The sequence below is a fragment of the Cebus imitator genome, unplaced genomic scaffold (assembly GCF_001604975.1).
Source record: "Cebus imitator isolate Cc_AM_T3 unplaced genomic scaffold, Cebus_imitator-1.0 Scaffold242, whole genome shotgun sequence".
NCBI lineage: Eukaryota > Metazoa > Chordata > Mammalia > Primates > Cebidae > Cebus > Cebus imitator.
Genome location: NW_016107557.1, coordinates 1,965,128 through 1,987,419, shown reverse-complemented (window position 1 = coordinate 1,987,419; position 22,292 = coordinate 1,965,128). Strand labels below are relative to the sequence as shown.

The 22,292-nt window shown below is 48.7% G+C and overlaps 1 protein-coding gene across 4 annotated transcripts in view; it reads left to right on the top strand.

Moving 5' to 3' along the window:
* The window catches only part of PRELID3A (PRELI domain containing 3A), a 157,929-nt gene that overhangs the window by 129,723 nt on the left and 5,914 nt on the right, over positions 1-22,292 (top strand). For 2 of the 4 annotated variants that reach the window (XM_017498464.2, XM_017498465.2), the window contains exons 1-5: positions 4,096-4,201; positions 14,378-14,546; positions 15,759-15,848; positions 20,704-20,774; positions 20,880-20,982. In XM_017498464.2, coding sequence (XP_017353953.1) covers positions 4,170-4,201; positions 14,378-14,546; positions 15,759-15,848; positions 20,704-20,774; positions 20,880-20,982 — 465 coding nt within the window. In that variant the 5' untranslated portion in view covers positions 4,096-4,169. Of the gene's footprint in view, positions 1-4,095; positions 4,202-14,377; positions 14,547-15,758; positions 15,849-20,703; positions 20,775-20,879; positions 20,983-22,292 lie in introns of those variants that run through there. The other 2 variants (XM_037727872.1, XM_017498466.2) reach the window with 2 other exon arrangements.

The window sequence follows — 22,292 nt, the reverse complement described above, 5'->3', positions numbered from 1 at the left end:
AAAGACAGAACTGGTAAAAAGAAATCAGATCTGGCTTAAATATGGGATCTGCTAAAACAGTGGCTCTGTGATACATTGTAGCAAGTCAATGGATAGCCTCTGCCTTAGGCAAAGTGAAGAATATTAATCACGGTCTATTAAAAAGCTCCTCAAATTTAAGCAATCAAGTGGCCAGAATCAAATTTGGCATATTTTAAGAGCTCTGGTCTTCCAGTCAGATTGCCTTGTTTCTAACTGCAGGTGTTACTTCCCAGCTGTGTGTTCTTGGACAAGTTACTTGACCTTCTTGTGCCTCAGTCCCCTGGACAGTACAATGAAGATGATCATAGTAGTATCTGTCCATGGGATTGTATGACTACTAAAAGACTCACTCCACAGCGGAACAGTGCCTGACCCAAGGCAAATTCTTCATCAGCACTGGGTATTATAATTATGATCATGCTGGTGTTAAGCATCCAGGTTTAGGGTCAGGATGTATCTAGGAGATAACTCCCGACAAAGTTTTCAGAGATCCAGGAATCCATTGGTGAGGGTGGTTGCAGTGTCTCACGTCCGAATATTTTAGAAAAGAAAAGGCTAAGAGGCTGGATGTGGTGGCTCATGCCTGCAATCCCAGCACTTTGAGAGGCCACGGTGTGTGGATCACTAGCCCAGGAGTTTGAGACCAGCCTGGCCAACATGGTAAAACCCTGTTTCTACTAATAAAGTACAAAAATTAGCCCCGGATGGTGATGCATGATTGTAGTTTCAGCTACTCAGGAGGCTGATGTGGGAGGACTGCTTGAACATGGAAGGCAGAGGTTGTAGTGAGCACTCCAGCCTGGGCAACAGAGTAAGACCAAGAAAAAGAAAGGAAAGAAAGATGAAAGGAAATGAAAGGAAAGAAAGAGAAAGAAAGAAAAGAAAGAAAGGAAAGAAAAAGAAGAAAGAAGAAAAAAGAGGAAGGAACAGAGGAAGGAACAAAGGAAGGAAGGAAAGAAGGGGGAAGAAAGGAAATGAAAAAAAAAAAAAGGCTAAGGGATAGTTCTCTGGCTAGTCTTAGCTACTGATAGGAGGAATACGAGTAAACCGTGATGTCCACACGTGGATGCATCTAATTCTCACCACACAGCAGTGGGGTAGGCAGTATGATCCTCATTTGACAAGTAAGGAAACTGATTGGATGAATGACTGTTCCACAGCTAGATCTGTTCCTACTCCTAGGGGATAATAAACGGCAAGACTGGGCTTTGGAATCATACAGATGTGGCTTTGAATTCTGGGTGGGCTAACTCCTAGATGTGTGACCTGGAACAAGCACGTTGGCTCATGTCTTTTCAATAAATACGGTCCCTAGCCCAGTGCTTGTCATACAAGAAGTGTTCAACCGCTGGCCCAGTGATAATCTTGACTCACTGCAGCACAGTGGGGAGGGGGAATCTTGTAACCTGGGTTCTCACCTCAGTGTGTGATCATGAGCTTTGAAACCTGCTTGAACTTCAGTTTACCCATTTGTAAAACAGGGAGAATAGCACCAACTTTGGAAGTTTTCTGAGTTGAATGCCTTAGGAGGTAGAGGTCAATGTGAGTGGGCCCAGGTCTTTTGCTCATGCTGTGTGCTCTTCCACTTTCCTGCCTCACTGCACAAATCAGCTCCCCATGCCCCCAGGACTCAGACAAGGGCCCTGCCCTCTTGCCCCATCTCATCCTGGAGAGGAGCACCCTCTTCTCAGAACAAGCATCTTACTTTGCACTTGACTTTGTTTATGGCAGCGCAGGGTAATTTACAAAGCTAAAAAGTACTTTATCAGGAGGGCCCGGTGGCTCATGTCTGTAATCCCAGCACTTTGGGAGGCCAAAGCATGCGGATGATGAGGTCAGGAGATCAAGACCATCCTGGCTAACATGGTGAAACCCTATCTCTACTAAAAATACAAAAAAATTAGTCGTGCGCGCCTGTGCTACTCGGGAGGATGAGGCAGGGGTAATCTCTTGAACCCGGGAGGCGGAGGTTGCAGTTAGCCGAGATCGCGCCATTGTACTCCAGCCTGAGAAACAGACCAAGGCTCCCATCTAAAAAAAAAAAAAAAAAAGAAACAAAAACTTTATCCTGGTGCAAAAGGGAGACTCTTTTTCCTTAGCGGATTTGCTTTAGAAAACTTGTAATCACAAATTCTTGTTCTTTTTGAGATACACGTAAATGTGTTTTAAAGCTAAGGAAGATTTCCCCCCAGTTTTACAACTCAGGAATGTATTTTCCCAAAGGATGACTCGGGAGTCATCTCTTTGAAATGGTATCCCTGTCTCCCACTTTCAAGGGACGGTAGGAGCCCAGCTTCCAGAGAGCACCTGGCTTCAAACTGTAAACCTATTTCCTGTTATAAAGATACAAAAAATTGATTTTTCCTTTGGATAAAGGCAATTAACAAACGCAAACGGCCACCGCATTTACCAGGGGCCAGTCCATGATCAGGAGAATTGGGACGAACTCTGCGACAAATGGTGTAGTGGAGTCTGTGGGTAACCCCCCATATAGGCACCGAGGAATGAGAGCTAAGCAGAACCCTGGCACAGTTAGGGCTTGAGGAATACCTCACTTTATAGCGTTACTGCTCAGCTATTTCCTTTTATAATCATATATTAGTTTACAGAATTAGGGCTTGAAGAATCCCTTTATCTAATCCTCTATATATAATCATATAATAGTTGATAGTATGAGTGCCTAAAGAAAATTTCCCTACATATATACCTATAATTATATCTTAGTTCATAATCGGAGGAATGCCTAGAGTGGACACAGTACAGAGCATGAATTAAGGAATAAGCAGCTTATAATCGGAGGAATGCCTAGAGCAGACACACTGCAGAGCATGAATTAAGGGAAAAACAGTTATACCAGGACAAGAATCCATGGCCCAGGCGGCAGCGTTCAGTATTGTAAAGATACGCGCTGTACAGCAGGCTTGGGGCAAGAGGCACTCCTCCTGATAAAGGAGTTGTAGTGCGCCGTGCCGCAGGCGTTGAACTTGCTCCAGTTCTTGTGGAAGGCTGCCCTCAGAACGGCAATCCACCTTGGTGACTGTCAACTTTATCAGCTCTTGCTACTGTGCTGCTTGAAAAGCACCTTCCCATAGAACCCATTGGAAGCTGCCAGAAGGTGGCGGTAATCTTGACAGCTTTGTCACTGCTATGTGACTTAAAGAATCCTCCTATAAATCTTAGAAGTAGTTTGCCATAGATAGAAGCATTGCACACTGCACCCTCTTCATTGCGCATGGCCCACCTTCAAGCCTCGGTGACCTAATGGGGGTGGACCCCTTACTGCACACGGCCCTTGCCTTCATGGGAACAGGTCCCTTGCTGTGCACTGTCCACCTCCTGGCCTAGGTGACCTAATGGGGGTGGACCCCATGTTTTATTGCTCACGACCCTATCACTATCCTTAAAGATGATTTCACTCACTGCCCTGCCCCCTAACCTATACACAATAAATACTCATGCTTCTGGACATTCGGGGCCTCGCCTGACACCACTCATAGGTGGCACTGCCCCCTGAGCCCAGCTGCATTTTCTTTCTACTTCTGTGTCCTGTCTGTTTATTTCTTGGATCCTGAGCCTCAGCACAGCATAAGGCTCACCCCACGACCCTGTGGGGCCCTCAGCCCTACAGGAGTCCCCTCCCCAGAGGCCTGTCTTGTTTACCTGGGAGCATGCGTGGGGCAGGTTGCGTCCTCCCGACTGTTAGATATAGGCTGAGATTTCTGTCTTTGCAGCCTATTTGGCTGACTGGTTGGGATGCGCATCACATGCTGGTTTAATGCTTGTTCAAGACCCAAATTGCAGTGGGGTTTTGAGGGTTGGCAGGTTTGTTTTTCGTCACAGGTCCCCGAGGGTAGAAACCAGAGTGGCTGGACAGGGCCTTGGGAGAATTTGGACAGCGGGAGTAAGGAGGAGGCCAACACCCAGCGCCTGCGGCACGGCGCACCCGGGGTAACAGCGCAGGGCCAGGCTGCGCTGCAGCGGGGCGGGCACAGCTATTTTTAGCCGCCGCAGCCAGCCCGGCCACGTGACAGAGTGGGCGGCACCCAAGAGCGCTCCGCCCACGGAGGCCCCACCCACGCCGCGCCGGGAGCCGCCAGGCCTGGAGCTCCCGCCACTGGTCCCAGAGTCCGGGCCCCGCGCCGGCGGCAATGAAGATCTGGAGCTCGGAGCACGTGTTCGGGTGAGGCCGGGCTGCGGGCTGCGGGCCCCGGTGGGGCCGCCCGGATGCCGGCTCCTGCTCCGGAGCCCGCTGGGGCGGCCAGGGAAAGGCCGGACCTCAGAGCGGGCCTCGCGGAGCCCTCAACCCCCCGCCGGCAGTTCCCCGACGGCGGCTTCGGCGTCCCGGAGAGAGGCTCGCGCGCCCCCAACCCCAACCCTTCCCTCCCCCCAGGGACCGCGGTTGGGGCGAGGCGCTGCGCTCGGTCCGGCCTCTTCCCCGGCGGGCGCAGGGGCCTGGCAGCCGGCACTGAGGCCCTGCTGGTGGTCGGCGGCGGGGGTGGGGGCGGCCGGAGCGGGGAACGGGGATGGCTGGAGCCGGGAGCGGGGGCCTGTCGCTAGATGCTCTCTTGGGGGCCGGGCAGGGGAGAGGCCTGCAAGCTAGCGCCTTTGCTGAGGTTGTCATAAACGTTCCGCGCGTTTCACGGAGGGCCCAGGGCGGGCTGTGAGCTTCGGAGGAAGCTAAGGGGAAGAAGGCATCTGGGGGGTCCTGGTCCTGAACTCACTTACAGGCGCGGAAGGCCTCCAAGCCAGCGTGGGAAACCACGGAACTGTTAAAAAATGTCCCCCAGGTACACGGATGGAAGTAGAGGTCATTATCCTAAGTGAAGCCAGGCCCAGAAAGACAAGTATCGCATGTTCTGACTCCTAAGTGGGTGCTAAAAAATGTGTTCACATGGATGGAGAGAGCGGAACGTCAGACGAGGGAGACTCTGAAGGGTGAGGGGGTGGGAGCAGGGAGGATGATGAGAAATTGATTAATGGGTGCAAGGCACCTCCCCGGTTAGTGCATACCCTAGAAGCCCTGATTTGATCACTACGAAATCTATGCATGTAACGAAACTGCACATGTACTCCATAAATTTGTACAAATAAAAAGAAAAAAAATGTGTCTTTCTGACCTAAGTGGTATCTTCTCCTTAAGTCACCGATCTATGACACACTGAAATTATTATTTAATATTTATTTACAGGAACAAAGATTTGTAAATTATCTTACCCCAATTAAGCATTTTATTTTGGGGGAAAAAAAAGTACTGTGTGGAAGGAAATTGTCATCCTTTGACTTTTTTTTTTTTGAGACAGTCTAGCTCTGTCACCCAGGATGGGGTACAGTAGCGCAGTCTCGGCTCACTGTAACCTCCTCCTCCCGAGTTCAAGCGATTCTCGTGCTTCAGCCCCCAGAGTAGCTGGAACTACAGGTGTGGGTCATCACACCCGGCTAATTTTTGTATTTTTAGTAGAGACGAGGTTTTGCCATGCAGCCAGTCTGGTCTGGAACTCCTGACCTCATGTGATCCACCTGCCTCGGTTTCCCAAAGTTCTGAAATTACAGGCGTGAGCCACTGTACTTGCCCTGACTTTTAAAATGTAAATTTACAATAAAAATATACCAAGTGGTTTCAAAACCTGTGAAATTATTTTTCATGGAATCTTTAGACTTGATGGGATCTAATTTTTTGAATGGCCTGCAGTGTTTCCCAAGTGGGGTTCCTTCAGCAACCCACTCAGGTCCTTCATCACTGAGCCATCTGGATGCCTTAGATAGTTAAGTCATTGTATACCAGGGGTGCCCAGTCAGTTGGGGCTCAGTTTTCTCATGGAATGGCCAAGGTCTGCCATAGAGGTTTGTGAAATGTCCATGGACAAGCACAAATGAATAGCCAGCTGTGAAAACATCACAGTTGATGCTTTTGAAAATTGTTGCAGCGGCTAACTCCCATTTATTTTTATTTTATTTTATTTTTTAGATAGTCTTGCTCTTTCGCCCATGCTGGAGTGCAGTGGCTCGATCTCAGTTCACTGCAACCTCCGGCTCTTGGGTTCAAGCGATCCTTCTGCCTCAGCCTCCCGAGTAGCTGGTTTTACAAGCATCCAGCACCATGCCTAGCTAATTTTTGTATTTTTAAGTAGAGACGGGGTTTCACTATATTGGCCAGGCTGGTCTCAAACTCTTGACCTTGTGATCCACCCGCCTCAGCCTCCCAAAGTGCTAGGATTACAGGTGTGAGCCACCGCGCCTGGCTCCCATTTACTTTTTTAAGCTTTACTGAAGTATACTTTACATGCCATAAAATTATACACATTTTAATGTATAATTCAGTAATTTTTACTAAGTACGACCATCACACACGCAATCTTAGAACACTTCCATCGTTCTGCAGTGGTGCCCCGTTTTACCCCATTTTCACCCCCGCCCCAGGCAACCAGAATCTGCTTTCTGTTTCTGTGAATTTTTCTTGTCGGGACAAATGTCATCCTGCAATATGGGGCGTTTTGTGTCTGAGTGCTTTTTGAGGCTCACCATGTGGTAGAGGGTCAGTACTTCATTTCTCCCGTCCTGTCATTCATTTTGTATGCCTGGCACCCCGCCAGGACCTGGCCCCTAGCAAGTGCTCAGAAGGGGTGAGGAATCTCATATGGAGACCAGATGCACTTTCAGGACAAGGGCAGCTATCCACCAAAGGAATCCCAGTCATCACTGGAGCTGCTGCGGACTAGGTGCTGATTCTCAGCGATAGATTTTTGAACCTAAAAGCAAAGGGCGGTAATGGAGCCTGACAAATGTGGAATGTGGCTGGCTGAGGATGCTGTCACTGGCCTGTGGCTGGACAGATTATAAATGATGTGGCACCAAGAGCTGGCATAGCATCCAAATGACAGTACAAATTGGAAGCCTGGCTTCCTGGCTGGACTCTGTGCAGTTTTTACCTTGTTTCATCTATTGAAATCCCTGATTGTTTTCCTTTGAGGATTATAGACTTTTCTTTTTCTTTCTATGCTTTAAAAAAAATGTTTGTTGTGCTGTTAGGTGAACATTTGATTGGAAATTAATAAATTTACTTTTTTTTTCTTTTTTTTTTTTTNTTTGAGGCAGAGTCTGTGTTGTCCAGGCTGGAGTGCAGTGGTACGAATTTGGCTCACCACAACCTCTGCCTCCTGGGTTCAAGCAATTCTTGTGCTTTAGCCTCCTGAGTAGCTGGGACCACAGGTGTGTGCCACCACGCCTGGCGAATTTCTTGTATTTGTAGTAGAGACGATTTCACCATGTTGGCCAGGCTGGTCTTGAATTCCTGACCTCAGGTGATCTGCCCGCCTCGGCCTCCCAAAGTGCTGGGATTACAGTACTTTTGAAATGAAGAAATAATTAGATACAAACATTTTTGATGTTATCAAGTTTTCTTCCTGTGTCCACATCAAGAAGAAACTCCACAGGCCCTGAGATCACCCAGCAGACAGCAGGGTAAACACTCGGACATAAACAGAGAGCCCTGGGGAAACCCAGCTGAATTAATGTGTGTGTTACCTAGACAAGGGTGAAAGTAGTTTAAATATAATTTAAAATATAGGACCAAAATATAGAAACGCACATTTAAAAATAAACAGGGTTTAAAATGTCTTCCAGCATTGAATGAGGTTTCAGGCAGACCTGACAAAATCTTGAATAACAGACCCCATCACAAGTAGATTTCCAGCAGGATTCAAAGCTGCACACACCTTTGATTCCGACAGCTGCTGGGAATGTCTGGCAATGCCCGTCTCAGCAGGAACGGCTTTGGGGTACGGGGAGTCATGCCTAAAGCAAGCTTGCCTTCTAGCCAGGAGCAGGGAAGAGAAATTGAACATTACAGATGAGTTAAAGCCCACTCTTCCCTCCCCGCTGCTGTTCCATTGTGTCTCCCTCGCTGCAGGGAGCTATGAGGATGAGTTTGGTGGGCATTCTTCTCAGGGGGTCTGCGTTCCACGGGTCCACTTGACTGCTTCTGTGTATATGCATGTGTCATTATTACATGTGTCATATTCTTTTCTTTTCTTTTTTTTGTGAGACGGAGTCTCACTCTGTCGCCCAGGCTGGAGTATAATGGCAGGATCTCAGTTCACTGCAACCTCTGCCTCCCAGGTTCAAGCAGTTCTCCTGTCTCAGCCTCCTGAGTAGCTGGGATTACAGGCGCCTACTACCATGCCCGCCGGCTAATTTTTCTATTTTTAGTAGAAACAGGGTTTCACCATGTTGGCCAGGTGGGTCTCAAACTCCTGACCTCAAGTGGTCTACCCACCTCAGCCTCCCAAAGTGCTGGGATTACAGGCATGAGCCGCTGTGCCTGCCCTATTGTTTTTCTACAATCCACCCATATGAGATGACTATAGATGTCTACATAAACATATGTAGATATAGATAGATTATAATCGCTGTATGAAAGTGCTACTATTTATCCTTTTCCTTATTGAAGGACATTAAGTTTTCCCCTTATTACAAATCAAACTGCAGTGACCAGCCCTGTGTCTGTCTCCCACTCACTTAATCCAGCCTGGGCAACAGGCTTAATTAAGGGCCCACTTAGGCCAATGGATTTCAAGCTCTTCAGCCTCAGGACTTCTTGACTTAGCAAAACCCTAAACAGTTTTGCTTATGTGGGTTATACCTGTCAATATTTACCATATTAGAAATGAAAAATGAGAAATTGAAAAAATAAATTTATTAAATTTAACAATAAACCTATTGTGTTAACATAATGTTTCTGAATAAAAAACTGTATTTTCTAAAAATTAGTGAGGAGAGTGGCACTGTTTCCGTTTTTACTAATATCTATAATATCTGGCTCAATAGAAGATAACTTGATTCTCATACCTGCTTCTGCAGTCTGTGTTTGGCAATATATGTAGTTTTGGTTGAAGTGTATGGATAAACCCCAGCCTCACACAAATACGCAGTTAGAAAAGGTGGGAGTATCTTAGTATTCTTTTTAAGTAATTGGGGCTATTCTTTGCTACTGTGATAGAACAAATGTGGTTTCTTCACACTTAGTTGGAATACAAAACCCGAAACGATAATGAATAGAGTAACAAGCTCAGAGGCCTAGGCCGGAGGATCACTTGAGTTCAGGAGTTTGAGATTAGCCTAATAGACTCCATCTCTACAAAAAGTAAATACAAAACTTAGATGTGGTGGCTTGTGCCGGTAGTCCCAGCTGCTCATGAGGCTGCAGTGACAGAGCCACACCATCTCTTTTTTTTTTTTGAGACAGAGTCTTACTCTGTGGCCCAGGCTGGAGTGCAGTGGCATGATCTCAGCTCACTGCAACCTCCCTCCCCCGGGTTCAAGGGATTCTCCTGCCTCAGCCTCCCGAATAGCTGGGATTATAGCTGTCTGCCATGCACCTAGCTAATTTTTGTATTTTTAGTAGAGACGGGGTTTCACCATGTTGGCCAGGCTGATCTTGAACTCCTGACCTTGTGATCCACCTGCCTCAGCCTCCCAAAGTGCTGGGATTACGGGCGTGAGCCACCGTGCCAGCCGCACAGCATCTCTTAAAACAACAACAAACCCATTGGCCTGTCTTGTACACGAATGAGTTTTTAACCCAAGTATGACTTAATATCGTTTGGAATATAGGCTGTCATTGAGCATGCAGCACAGAGCAGTCGTCCAGCTCCTGGTAGCAGATACAAGTTTTCTAAAATTTCAGTGATCACTTTATTTTATTTGTATATTTTTTTTCCAAGACAGGGTTTCACTCTGTCACCCAGGCTAGAGTGCAGTGGTGTGATCTTGGTTCACTGCAACCTCCGCCTCCCAGGTTCAAGCACTTCTCCTGCCTTAGCCTCCCTAGTAGCTGGGATTACAAGGGTGTGCCACCATGCCTGGCTAATTTTTGTATTTTACTAGAGGTGAGGTTTTGCCATGTTGGCCAGGCTGGTCTCGAACTCCTGACCTCACGCCTTGGCTTCCCAAAGTGCTGGGATTACAGGCATGAGCCCCTCCTGCCCGGCCAAATTATCACTTTGAAGCTCAAATTTTATCTTTGGCAGCAAATACTATCAGTTGTTTTCCTTGAAGCACAGGCTCACTTTGTTAATTTTTAAGAAGTCGTCTGCCAGATCCCCAAGTCTGAATAAGCAAAGTTTGTCTGTTTATTGTTCTTTCAGTTGATTGCTCTTTCAAGTACAAGAGGCAGGCAGTGGAAAGCAGCAGAGAGACAGGGGCTCCCCCTCAAAATGAACAGGTGCCAGTGCCCCCAGACACCCCACAGCAGAGGGACTTGGGCCTCAGCAGCAGAGGGGCTTCTGGTGCACTTCTGTTCCTCCACACAGTATATCAAAGAGAAGAGTACTCAGGGGTCAAGCAGTCATCAAATTAATTGCTTGACCATTTCATCGCAGATGTCCTTAAGAGAAACTGGCATTGTTTTCCCAGTGCACCGCACTGAGGACTGCAGTGACTACGCACAGTTTGGAGCCCTGCCTTGATGCTGGGAAGATGCTGGCTCTGTCCTTTCATTGCTTTTGCAGAAACAGTGCAAATGTCAATACAGCAAAAAAGGCCAAATTTCAGTAGCACTGTGACAACAGTTGTGGCCTGAAAGTGTCTTGGAGCCCCCGGGGTGTGCAGCCCACAAGCTATGGAGCAGCTGATGGAGGCCTCGGGTCACTTGGTGGTGGGGTGTAGCAGGCTGTTTATCTTGTTTGTGGCTGCCTGCATCTTTTTTTCTTTTCTTTTTTTAGAGACGGTCTCACTGTTGCCCAGGCTGGAGTGCCATAGTGCAATCACAACTTACTGCAGCCTCAAACTCTTTGGCTTAAGTGATCCTCCCATCTCAGCCTCTGGAGTAGCTGGGACTACAGTTGTGTGCCACCACACCTGGCTAACTTTGGTATTTTTTGTTGACATAGGGATCTTGCTCTGTTGCGAAGGCTGGTCTTGAGCTCCTGGTCACAGTGAACTTCCTGCCTTGGCCTCCCAAAATGCTGGGGTTACAGGAATGAGCCACCACGCCTGCCTGCCTAAATCTTTTTTTCTTTTTTTTTTTAATTTTTATTTCTTTGTTTTGTTTTGTTTTGAGACAGGATCTCACTCTGTCTCCCAGGCAGTACAGCAGCATGATCTTGGCTCATGGCAACCTCTGCCTCTTGTGTTCAAGCAATTCTGCTGCCTCGGGCTCCTGAATAGCTGGGACTACAGGCGTGTGCCACGAAACTCAGCTGATTTTTGTATTTTTAGTAGAGACAGGGTTTCACCATGTTGGCCATGCTGGTCTTGAACTCCTAACCTCAAGTGATCTGCCCACCTTGGCCTCCCAAAGTTCTGGAATTACAGGCATGAGCCACTGCACCCAGCACTAAGATGCAAGATTTTTATATGAAAGAGACATTATTTGAGATAAGTATAATGCAAAAAATCCTTAATGTTTAGATTATTTTAAGCTTGATATTTGAAGGCATAGCCTATTCTGCTTAAAGTAATGACTTCAGTGGGAACCAGTCTAAGGAACTTAAAAGCCTTCAGATTATTCATTGAGAAGGCTCTCCTGGGCAACTGAGACCCTTTCTGCTTCCCGTGTATCTGCAGATTCACATTCCTTACCTAGCTCTGGGGTCCACCGTGTCCCTGACAGTTCTTCCCTAACCCTCAGAGAGGAGAAAGGACTCCAAGCTGACTGAATTCTTATGGTGATTAGGACCACCCAGTTTGGACTTCTTCATCCCATTCATCCCTTTATGTTCACCAGTGGAATGTGTCAACTTAGTGACACAATTGCATGGCTTGAAAAACTGAACCCAAGTGTTCTATCATTAAAGAGGACTCCAGGCCAGGCCCTGACAATTTAGAGGCCACTGAATGTGATAAAAGAACATAGGTTAGGGAGCTGCAGGACCTCTTCTCCTCTGGGCCCTGCTGCTGACTTTCACCTAGGACGAGAGTTTGATGAGGGTAAACTAATGATCACTCAGTTATATTAAAAAATGACCAAAATATGGAATAAAAACTTCAATATGTTCATAAGCTTTCATATTTTATTTGAAAATTTTATTTCTAGAACTTTATCCTAAGGAATAATGTGTTGAAAGACTAATGTACACAAATGTTCACTACTGTTATGATTTATCATCTAAAAGTGAAAGCAATCTACATAACATAAGCCACCATAGAAGACTGGTAAAATATACACAGCCACAAGATGACCTAATGTACAGCCGTTTATAATCCTATTTCTGAAAATGGCTCCATGATATCGGAAAGTGTTCATCAGCAGTTATTAAAAAGTGGATGGTAAACTCATATGCTGAATGTAATCCCAGTTTAATTTTTCAAGATGTGTGTCCCTGTGCTTGCATGTGTGTATGCATGTGTATGTGCACTCGTGTGTGAGTGTGCATGGTGCAGATGTGTGTGCACACATCCAGTCTTGCCTCTGGGCTGTGTCTGCACATAAGCTGGACAAACCTCTCTGGGCACTTCTGAAGAAATGATCTTGTCAGAGAATGTTTGTCCTTGCAGAGGCTTCCTAGAGAGCACACCCTGAAGGAAGAATGGATTAGGACATTAGGGCAATAAAGTGACTTGCTGGCATTCCCTCAGCTGTCTGGGGGAAGGTCCATGCTGAATAGGTGTGGTGGCCCCTCACTTGGCTCCCATCAGACGTGTGTCTGACCCCTGCAGGTTTCAGGCCTAACCAAGTGCAGAGCTCTAGAAAGCAATGGGCAGCTTGTGACCTCTCTTGATGGCAGGGCTGAGAGCCTCCATCAGCAAGGGGAGGCTGAGCATGGTGGCTCATTCCTGTAATCCTAGCAGTTTGGGAGGTGAAGGCAGGAAGATTGCTTGAGGCCATGAGTTCAAGACCAATCTGGCAACATAATGAGACCTGAAAAAATTAAAAAAATTAAAAATTGGTGGGGCGCGGTGGCTCATGCCTGTAATTCCAGCACTTTGGGAGACCGAGGCGGTTGTATTACGAGGTCAGGAGTTCAAGACCAGCCTGGCCAACATGGCCATCTCTACTAAAAATACAAAAATTAGCCAGGCGTGGTAGCAGGCACCTGTAATCCCAGCTACTAGGGAGACTGAGGCAGGACAGTCACTTGAACCCGGGAGGCAGAGGTTGCAATGAGCCAAGATCGCGCCACTGCACTCCAGCCTGGGCGATAGAGCAAGACTCCATCTCAAAAAAATTAATTAATTTAAAAAAATTCAGGTGTGGTGGCACATACCTATAGTCCCAGCCACTGGAGGTGGGGCAAGGGGAGGCTGAGGTAGGAGGTTCATTTGAGCCTGGGAGGTTGAGGCTGCAGTGACCCTGATGGCAGCACTGCACTCCTGCCTGCTGGGTGATAAATGAGACCCTGTCTCAGACAAACAAAAACCAAGGGGAAAGTCCTCAGGGCCAGGGAAGGAGCGGTGTTGTCCTGCAAGGGACACTCCTGGGATGCCCAAGGAGACTGGGGGCCTTGGAAGGGCTGGGAGCCTCCATCAGCAGGTGGTGCTGAGAGCTGTGACATTCGGGCCATCGCTGTTCTTGCATTATTATACGGTCCTCCTAGCCAGGCACGGCTTGGGGAAATGTGAGGTTTGTGTGGTGGCAAGGGGGAGAATGTGCGCAGAGTGTTGACAGCAGTGATCCTTGGAGAGTGGAATTGTAGATTGTTTAAAATGTCTTTATAAGCCGGGTGCGGTGGTGCACGCCTGTAATCCCAACATTTTGGGAGGCCTAGGCGGGTCAGGAGTTCGAGACCAGCCTGGCCAACATGGTGAAACCCCGTCTGTACTTTTTCTTTTCTGTTTTGTAAAAATACAAAAACAAAACAAAACAAAACAAAAACCTAGCCGGGCGTGGTGGCTGGTGCCTGTAATCCCAGCTACTCAGGAGGCTGAGGCAGAAGAAGCGCTTGAACCCAGGAGGCAGAGGTTGCAGTGAGCCAAGATTGTGCCAGTGCACTCCAGCCTGGGCAACAAAGGGAGACTCCATCTCAAAACATAATTAATAAAATAAAATGTCCATACTTTTTCAAAATTTTGAACACATTTTTTATAATCAGAAAAGAAGTGTGGCTGCTTCAGCCATAGACCATTAGAAGTGGGAACAAAGTAGTGCATCCTCAGTTGCCCGAGAGTAGCGGGGAGCAGAGCGCGCTCTGGGGGCGCGGAGGCAGGTGTGTGTTTCTGTTAAACACCGTGGGGCAGCCAGGTGCCGAGGCGTGCAGGTGCGGAGCTGGCGGCCCGGGAGGGCTCGCGGGACTCCTCGGATTTGTCGGACAAGCCTTTCATTGAAGCGAAGAGACTAGGCCTGGCTGCGGCTTTTGCCTCCCCATTACCCCTGCGGCCAGGGCCCCGGGCCTGCTCACCGCCGCCTGTGCTCTCCCCGCAGCCACCCGTGGGACACCGTCATCCAGGCGGCCATGCGCAAGTACCCGAACCCGATGAACCCCAGCGTGCTGGGCGTGGACGTGCTGCAGCGCCGCGTGGACTGCCGCGGCCGCCTGCACAGCCTGCGCCTGCTCAGCACCGAGTGGGGGCTGCCCGGCCTCGTGAGAGCGGTGAGCGGGGCTGGGGCTGCGGCTCCCAACAAGCCTGACCCCCCCACTTCCGCCCCCACCCTCTCCCGCGTCCCTCCTCCCCCACCCTCTCCCGCGTCCCTCCTCCCCCCTCCCCTTGTCCCGCCCTCGGCTGCTCAGGCTGCCACCGGGTTGGGAGGGCGGCGAGGGGTCTTCCCTGAGATCAGAGAGCTCGGGGTAGGAGGGCGATGGAGGGTTTTCCCGGGGATCGGAGGGCGCGGCGGGGTTGGGGGTCGGTAGGGTTGTCTTCCCCGAGATCGGGGAGCCGGTGGGGGGGGTCTTCCCCGAGATCAAGAGGGCGCGGGGTTGTGGGGAGTGGTGGGAGGCCTTCCCCGAGATCAGGATGCTCGGGGTGGGGGAGGCGGTAGAGGGATCTTTCCCGAGATCAGGGGGTGGGAGGGTGGCGGGGAGGTGGTTTCCCGAGATCAGGGAGCACGGGGTCGGGGGGTAGTGGGGGGTCTTCCCCGAGATGGAGGGGGTGGGCACAGGAGGCTCTGCCCCGCGCCGCCTGGCATCTGGCATCCCCATCTGCTCTGCCACCGGGCCCCGGGCATGCTGGATTAGCACCGCCACACACCCTCCTCCCTGCTTAATCGCCTCTAAATCCCACTGTCCCCAGCCAGACGCTTCCTGGTGCCCCCACAGGAAGGGGGTTAGGCTTCAACCTGTTTCAGCCCCCACAGACTCTTCCTCAGAGCCAGGGAGGTCACTGGAAATGGGAATCTGGGCACCGCTCGCCCAACCCCGGCGCCACGAGCTCACCTCCTCCTGCGGTCCAAGCCCTGGCCCCTGCGCAGGCCCCTTGGTTAGCCCAGCTCCTGCTGCAGGGCCTGCACCTGCCGACCCCAGCCCAACGCCCCACCCCAGCACTCTGGTGGCACCTTCCTCCTTGGGGCTCTGCCCAGACCTTACCCAGCAGAGGGGCCTGCGGGCTCCACTGCCCGCAGCCTGTTTTATTTTGCCGGGAGGATAGTGCTCCCCGCGCTCCACTCTGAGGAATGCATTTCTTTGCTCAGTGGCTCACTTGCTGGAGCAGAAGTGCCCTGGACACAGGGATTTTGTCGCTGTCCCTAGCTGCATCCCATGATACCATTTATTGAATAGCGAATTAATTAGTAAATACAATGGTGTTCAGTGGTGATCTGAAGTAGAATATTTAACGTTCCACTATGCTAGTTTTGCTTTGTGTTTTAGATTTTGGGAACCAGTAGGACTTTGACATACATCCAAGAACATTCTGTGGTGGATCCAGTGGAAAAGAAAATGGAACTTTGTTCCACCAATGTAAGCGATGGCCTCAGATGAGAGGGGACTCTGCGTCTGGGGGATGGTGGCAAGGCTTTTGTTTAATTCTATTTCCAGCACATCTTTGTCTAGGTGGTGCTTATTTTTAATAGAAAGGCTGAATTCATTTAGCAGTTTATCTTTTTATTCAAGTATAAGTATATAGAAAAATGCACACAATGATGAGTTGTCACAAAGTGAACACACCTCTTAACTAGCAGGCAGGTCAAGCAACAGAATTTGACCAGCCTCTGAGACCCCCTGGGTACCTCCCACAAGATAACCACCGTCGCGACAACCAGCAGGCTGTTTTGTTTTTCTAAAGATTGGGTCTTGCTCTGTCACCCAGGCTGGAGTCCAGTGGTGTGGTCATAGCTCAGTGCAGCCTCGAACTCCTGAGCTCAGGTGATCCTCCCATCTCAGCCTCCCAAATAGTTGGGACCACAGTCACGTGGCACCACACCTGGCTATTTTTTAAATATTTTGTAGAGACAAGGTGTCGGTATGTTGCCCAGGCTGGTCTCAACCTCCTGGTCTCAAGTGATGCCTTCCAATGTGCTTTTTCCTTTTTTTTTTTTTTTTTTTTTTTTTGGTTTGAGTTTTTTTTTTTTTTTTTTTTTTTTTTTTTTTTTGAGACAGAGTCAGTCTCTCTCTCTCTCTCTCTCTCTCTCTCTCTCTCTCACCCAGGCTGGAGTGCAGTGGATCTCAGCTCCCTGCAAACTCAACCTCCTGGGTTCAAGTGATTCTCCTGACTCAGCCTCCCAAGCAGGTGGGACTACAGGTGTGCACCACCAACAGGCGTTTTTAAAGCTATTTTCCCCCTTCACTCCTCCGTCACTTCTCTCAATTAAAAAAAGTATGGGCCGAGCTTGGTGTCTCACGATTGTAATCCCAGCATTTTGGGAGGCTGAGGCTGGCAGATCACGAGGTCAGGAGTTTGAGACCAGCCTGGCCAGCATGGTGAAACCCCATCTCCACTAAAAATGTAAAAATTAGCCAGGTGTGCTGGCAGGTACCTGTAGTCCCAGCTACTTGGGAGGCTGAGGCAGAGGAATTGCTTGAACCCAGGAGGCTGAGGTTGCAGTGAGCTGAGACCATGCCATTGCTCTCCAGCCTGGGTGACAGAGTGAGACTCAAAAAAAAAAAAAAAAATAGTAGTATATTGGCCTAATGCAAATTCAAAGAACATGTTGGGGAGAATATGCATGGACTAGGAAAATTATTTATTTCATAAAATAATCCTTATTTTCAGCAAATAGAGAAATGGGGTATGGTGGCTGAAGTCAGTGGTGCCCTCATCTGGCCTCCCTTTTCTGTCTCCAGTGCCACGGTTGGCTGTAGCCACCACTTACTTACTGGTTCTGCCAACAGCATCAGGAGCCTGCCAGGTACCCAGCACTGTGCTAGGGATGGGGAATGCAAGGATTAAAAGAGATGCCCTCCTGACTGGCTCTAAACAACACGGTGGGCATCTAAACAACTCGTGTAGGTGGCAGCAGGCAGGAGCCCCCCCCCCCCAAGGGGCTGCGTGAACGTAGGTGACAGGGAGGCTGGCAGGTCTTCTCCAGACACACTGGCAGTGGGTGCCCTTGAGCCTTAGAGAGCCACAAACAGGTGGGTTGGAGACTAAGAGGGGAAGGTGTGTGGAAGGAAGGAGGCTGGAGAGGGGCAGGGACAACACCACAGAAGGCGGAGGAGCTGGAGGCCGCTTTTGTGGTAAGAGGAAGCCACTGAGCGTTTGTTGCCGGAAGGCGAGGTAGCCAGGTTGTGTGCTGGGAAGAATACCCTGGCAGCCTTGTGGAGAGAGGGTGGGGAGATGCTGGGACCTGAGCCAGGGAGGCCGGTAGTCTGGGCAGGTAATTGTCCAGGCGAGAGGTACCAGAGGCTCCCCAGGTGAGACTGGGGAGTGAGGAATGGGAGGCCCACGGTGCAGCTCCTCTCTCTGGTCAGGGCCCTGGTAGGGCCCATCAGGTCTGGAAATTGAGAGGTAAGCCTGCTTTGCACATCCTGAGTATGCAGCCCTTTCCCAAAGGGCCATGGAGTGTCTGGCCTGAAGCTGAAGGTGCGGCCAGCAGTGCTGCGGTGAGGGAGGGGTGACCTGGGCCCAGGGGCAGGCAGGGCTGCTGGGCGCAGTGGGTAGGGACACGGTTGAGGAGCAGGTCATTCAGGCAGCCATGCGCCAGTACCCAAACCGGTACCTGGGCAGCTCCCCATCTTCTCAGCATCTTGTGGGAGGCCCTGTGTTTGAAACAAAGTGGAGCCACTCTGGGTCCTGTGGTTCCCCTTCCCCACCCTGAGGCCTCGGGAGCTCCTGTGAGCTTCCCAGGTGGCCGTGGGAACAGCCTCAGGGACGCTCAGTGCTGCTGGCCAGCTACACTCTGCCCAGCTAGGAGCACCTTCTGTAGAAGGCAGTGAGTGCATCCCTGTGTGCTGACATGAGACTGAGCCACCTGCAGGGTAGAGCCTAGCTCCTTAATGAACTACCTGGACCTCTGCCAATGTCCCCTGGTCTATTGGCCCCTTGTCCCAGGCTGCACGAAGTCACAGGAGCCTGTCTGGGTCCCCTGTCGCTATTCCTGACAACTAATGTATTCTGTTCTCTCTGCACCCAAAACCAATATTTACTTATGAAATTCCACTTTATCCTTCCAGAAAACTCAGTTGTATGTAAAAAGGAACAGGTTATGCTCCAGTGAGGTCTGATGGAAAGGAAATGGGGTTTGGAGCAAGACAGACATGTGCTTGCATCCTGAAGCCACCGCTGGATGGCCCGACGACTTGGGGATGCTGTTTACATTTTCTCAGTCTCACATTTCTTGTATAAAAAAGAAAAGAACAAACCTCAGAGAAGTCAGGTTTATGAAACACAGTGACTTGCATAAAATATTGCACATAAAATGACAACTAATCAGTTTTATTTTTAATTGATATTGTTAAATATTTCTGTTCAATGTAATGACCATACATATGAAACTCTTAATAACTCGGCACTCAGCAGGTGGAGAGAGATTTCCTACTAACCATTTGCATTGGGACAGTGAGGCAGGTGGGAGGGGGGCGGATTCAGTGAGAGATTACTGATAAAATCAGTGTTTATCACTACAGAAAGGTTAATTTGCTTTTCACTGCTTCAGCTTTTTAAAACATGGTCTTTTATAATTGGCCCTTTGAGAAGAGGGTGAATTGGGTTAAATAATGAAGCAATTCTAGAACTCATTGTCCAGTGTGGCAGCTGCCAACAACCCGTGGCTATTTAATAGTAAACTAATTATGGCTGGGTGCAGTGGCCCATGCCTGTAATCCCAGCACTTTGGGAGGCCGAGGCGGGCAGATCACCTGAGGTCAGAAGTTCAAGACCAGGCTGGCCAACATGGTGAAACCTTGTCTCTACTAAAAATACAAAAATTAGCTGGGCGTGGTGGCGGACACCTGTAATCCCGGCTACTCGGGAGACTGAGGCAGGAGAGTTGCTTGAACCCAGAAGGCAGAGGTTGCAGTGAGCAAGATCACATTATTGCACTCTAGCCTGGGCAATAAGAGTGAAACTCCATCTCAAAAAAAAAAAAAAACCTAATTCTGATAAAAAAAAATTAACAATTTCATTCCTCAGTCATATGAGCCACACTTCAGGTGTGCATTAGCAGCATGTGTTTGTGGCTACCCCATCAGACAGCATGCATAGGACATTGCTGTTACCACAGAAAATTCTGTTAGATAGTGTGGCTCTAGAACTCCAGTGTTTAAATAGATAGAAAATATAGGCAAAATATATATTTTGATAGAAAAATAGTGGCTCACGCCTGTAGTCTCAGCACTTCGGGAGGCCAAGGTGGGAGGACTGCTTGAGCTCAGGAGTCTGATACCAGCCTGGGCAGCATGGCAATATCCATCTCTACAAAAAGTTTAAAAATTAGCCAGGTGTGGTGGTGCGCACCTGTAGACCTAGCTACTCAGGAGGCAGAGGTGGGAGGATCACTTGAGACCTGGAGATTGAGACTGCAGTGAGCCCTTATCCAGCCTGGGCAACAGAACAAGACTCTGTCTCAAAAAAAAAAAAAAAGAGGCAGGGCACGGTGGCTCACTCCTGTAATCACAGCACTTTGGGAGGTCGAGGCGGGCAGATCACAAGGTCAGGAGATCGACACCATCCTGGCCAACATGATGAAACCCCATCTCTACTAAAATACAAAAAAAATTTAGCCAGGTATGATGGCGCACCTATAGTCCCAGCTACTCGAGAGGCTGAAGCAAGGGAATCACTTGAACCCGGGAGGCAGAGATTGCAGTGAGCTGAGATCATACCACTGCACTCCAGCCTGGTGACAGAATGAAACTCCATCTCAAAAAAAAATAAAAATAAAATAAAATAAAAAATAAAATGTCAGAGAAAGAAAATATAAATACGTACATAAGGAGTCGGTCTGTTTACAGGAAGTGGTACTGGAGGAGACAAGAACCCTGCAGTCTCCATGTAGATTCAGAGTCTGTCCTATCCAGTCCTAGGAGACAGTGTTCCGTGGGCTGCCATGGGTAGGTGAAAAGCTTCCTCTCACTTGTGCGGACACACAGGACTATTTGTCCTTTTCTGTAATACAACTGCTCATAGTTTTGGCAGCTTGACTCTACCTTCAAGGCCACAGCCCTGCTCACGTGTGGAGTGGGACAGATGACAGTTGCCAGAAGGAAGAGCAAAGCCGTAGTTTCCTAGGACTTAATGTGGTGGTACCTCCAATGCCTAAATGCTTCTTCTGTTCTGGCCCCACTAAATACTAATTTTGGGATGGAAGAGTACGGCAGATGGTTTGGGAAGCAATGCAAGAGAAATACAATCTAAACCTTTTTTTCTTTTTTTAAGATCACACTCACAAATTTGGTGTCAGTTAATGAGAGGTTGGTGTACATACCTCATCCAGAGAACCCAGAAATGTGAGTAATCTCCTGTGGGATTGACGCATTGAATGCCAAGGGCGAGGGCAGGGTAGACCCTCCTCTCTCTCAGGGCTGGTCACCCCTTTTCTTGCTCTTTTGCAGGACCATGCTCACACAAGAAGCCATCATCACTGTGAAGGGGATTAGCCTCGGTAGTTATTTGGAAAGTTTAATGGCCAACACAATATCATCCAATGCAAAGAAGGTATGTATCTCAGTCCTAGGAGTCATGTGTGCTCTATTGGTAAGTGCCAGATTAAGAAGATTACATTTTTAGTCTCATAAATCTTCCTGGCTGGGCACGGTGGCTCATGTCTGTAATCCCAGCACTTTGAGAGTCCAAGACAGGTGGACTGCCTGAGGCCAGGAGTCCAAGACCAGCCTGGCCAACATGCCAAAACCCCATCTCTACTAAAAATGCAAAAATTAGCCAGGTATGGTGGTGCACGCCTGTAGTCCCAGCTACTCAGGAGGCCGAGACATGAGAATGAATCACTTGAAACCAGGAGGTGGGGGTTGCAGTGAGCTGAGCCACCACTGTACTCCAGCCTGGGTCACAGAGTGGGATTCTGTCTCAAAAAATAAATAAAATAAATAAACAAATAAAATCCTCCTGAGTGCTACGGATGTCCATCTGTGCTGAGCTCATAATGCCATAGTATTGCAAAACTAGGGTAGGGAAAGGCTGAGCCAGGTCTGAGGGAAATGTGTCTGTAAAAGCCAAGGGAGCCACAAAGTTACTCTTCGCAGTAGGGAATATATGGGGTAAACCCGGGGCATAAACCCAGCCAAGGCAACTACCACTTCAAAAAGCCCAAATGTCATAGGCTCAGTTACCAAAGCAAACTAACCCACAACATCAGAAATATAAGGTGTTAACAGTGCCAGGTAGGCTATTCAGGACTGATAGTAGTTTCCTATTTAATGAGCATTAAGTGGCTTTGGCTGAACCTCTCCAGCAGTGATGCTTCCATGGAGTCTGCTGTGGTCTTCACATCTCCTCCCTGGCAGGATTTGGCAGTGAGCTTTGTGGCAGTCAGAGGAGAAATGGTGGATCCCAGGAGGCCATCTATGGCCCTCCCTTTGTGTCCAGGGCACTGGAGTGAAGGCAGAAATTGTTCTAGGAGTCCATGTTGCCCTCCTTTCCAGCAGAGTTGATGGAAAGAGCTTGAGTGTTCGGGAGGAAGCTGTTCCTCACTTTTTTTTTTAGAAGAAGAAAGAGAGAAAGAAAGAAAGAGAAAGAATAAAAAAAAAAAAGAAAAACAAAGAATGAAGGAGAGGAAGAATGAGGAAGAGGGAGAGAGAACAGGGGTGTTGCTTTATTGCCCGGGCTAGAATGCTGTCTAAAAATGGGTATGCCTGTAATTGTGTTTAATAATAGAGACATGAAAAATAAATAAATAAATAAATAAATAAATAAAATGAGGGAAGAAAATAACTAACAAGATTTCATTTAAACCTGTAAATACGTGTGATGTGGTACTGATAAGAGTGTATATTTTGTGTATTTAAAGT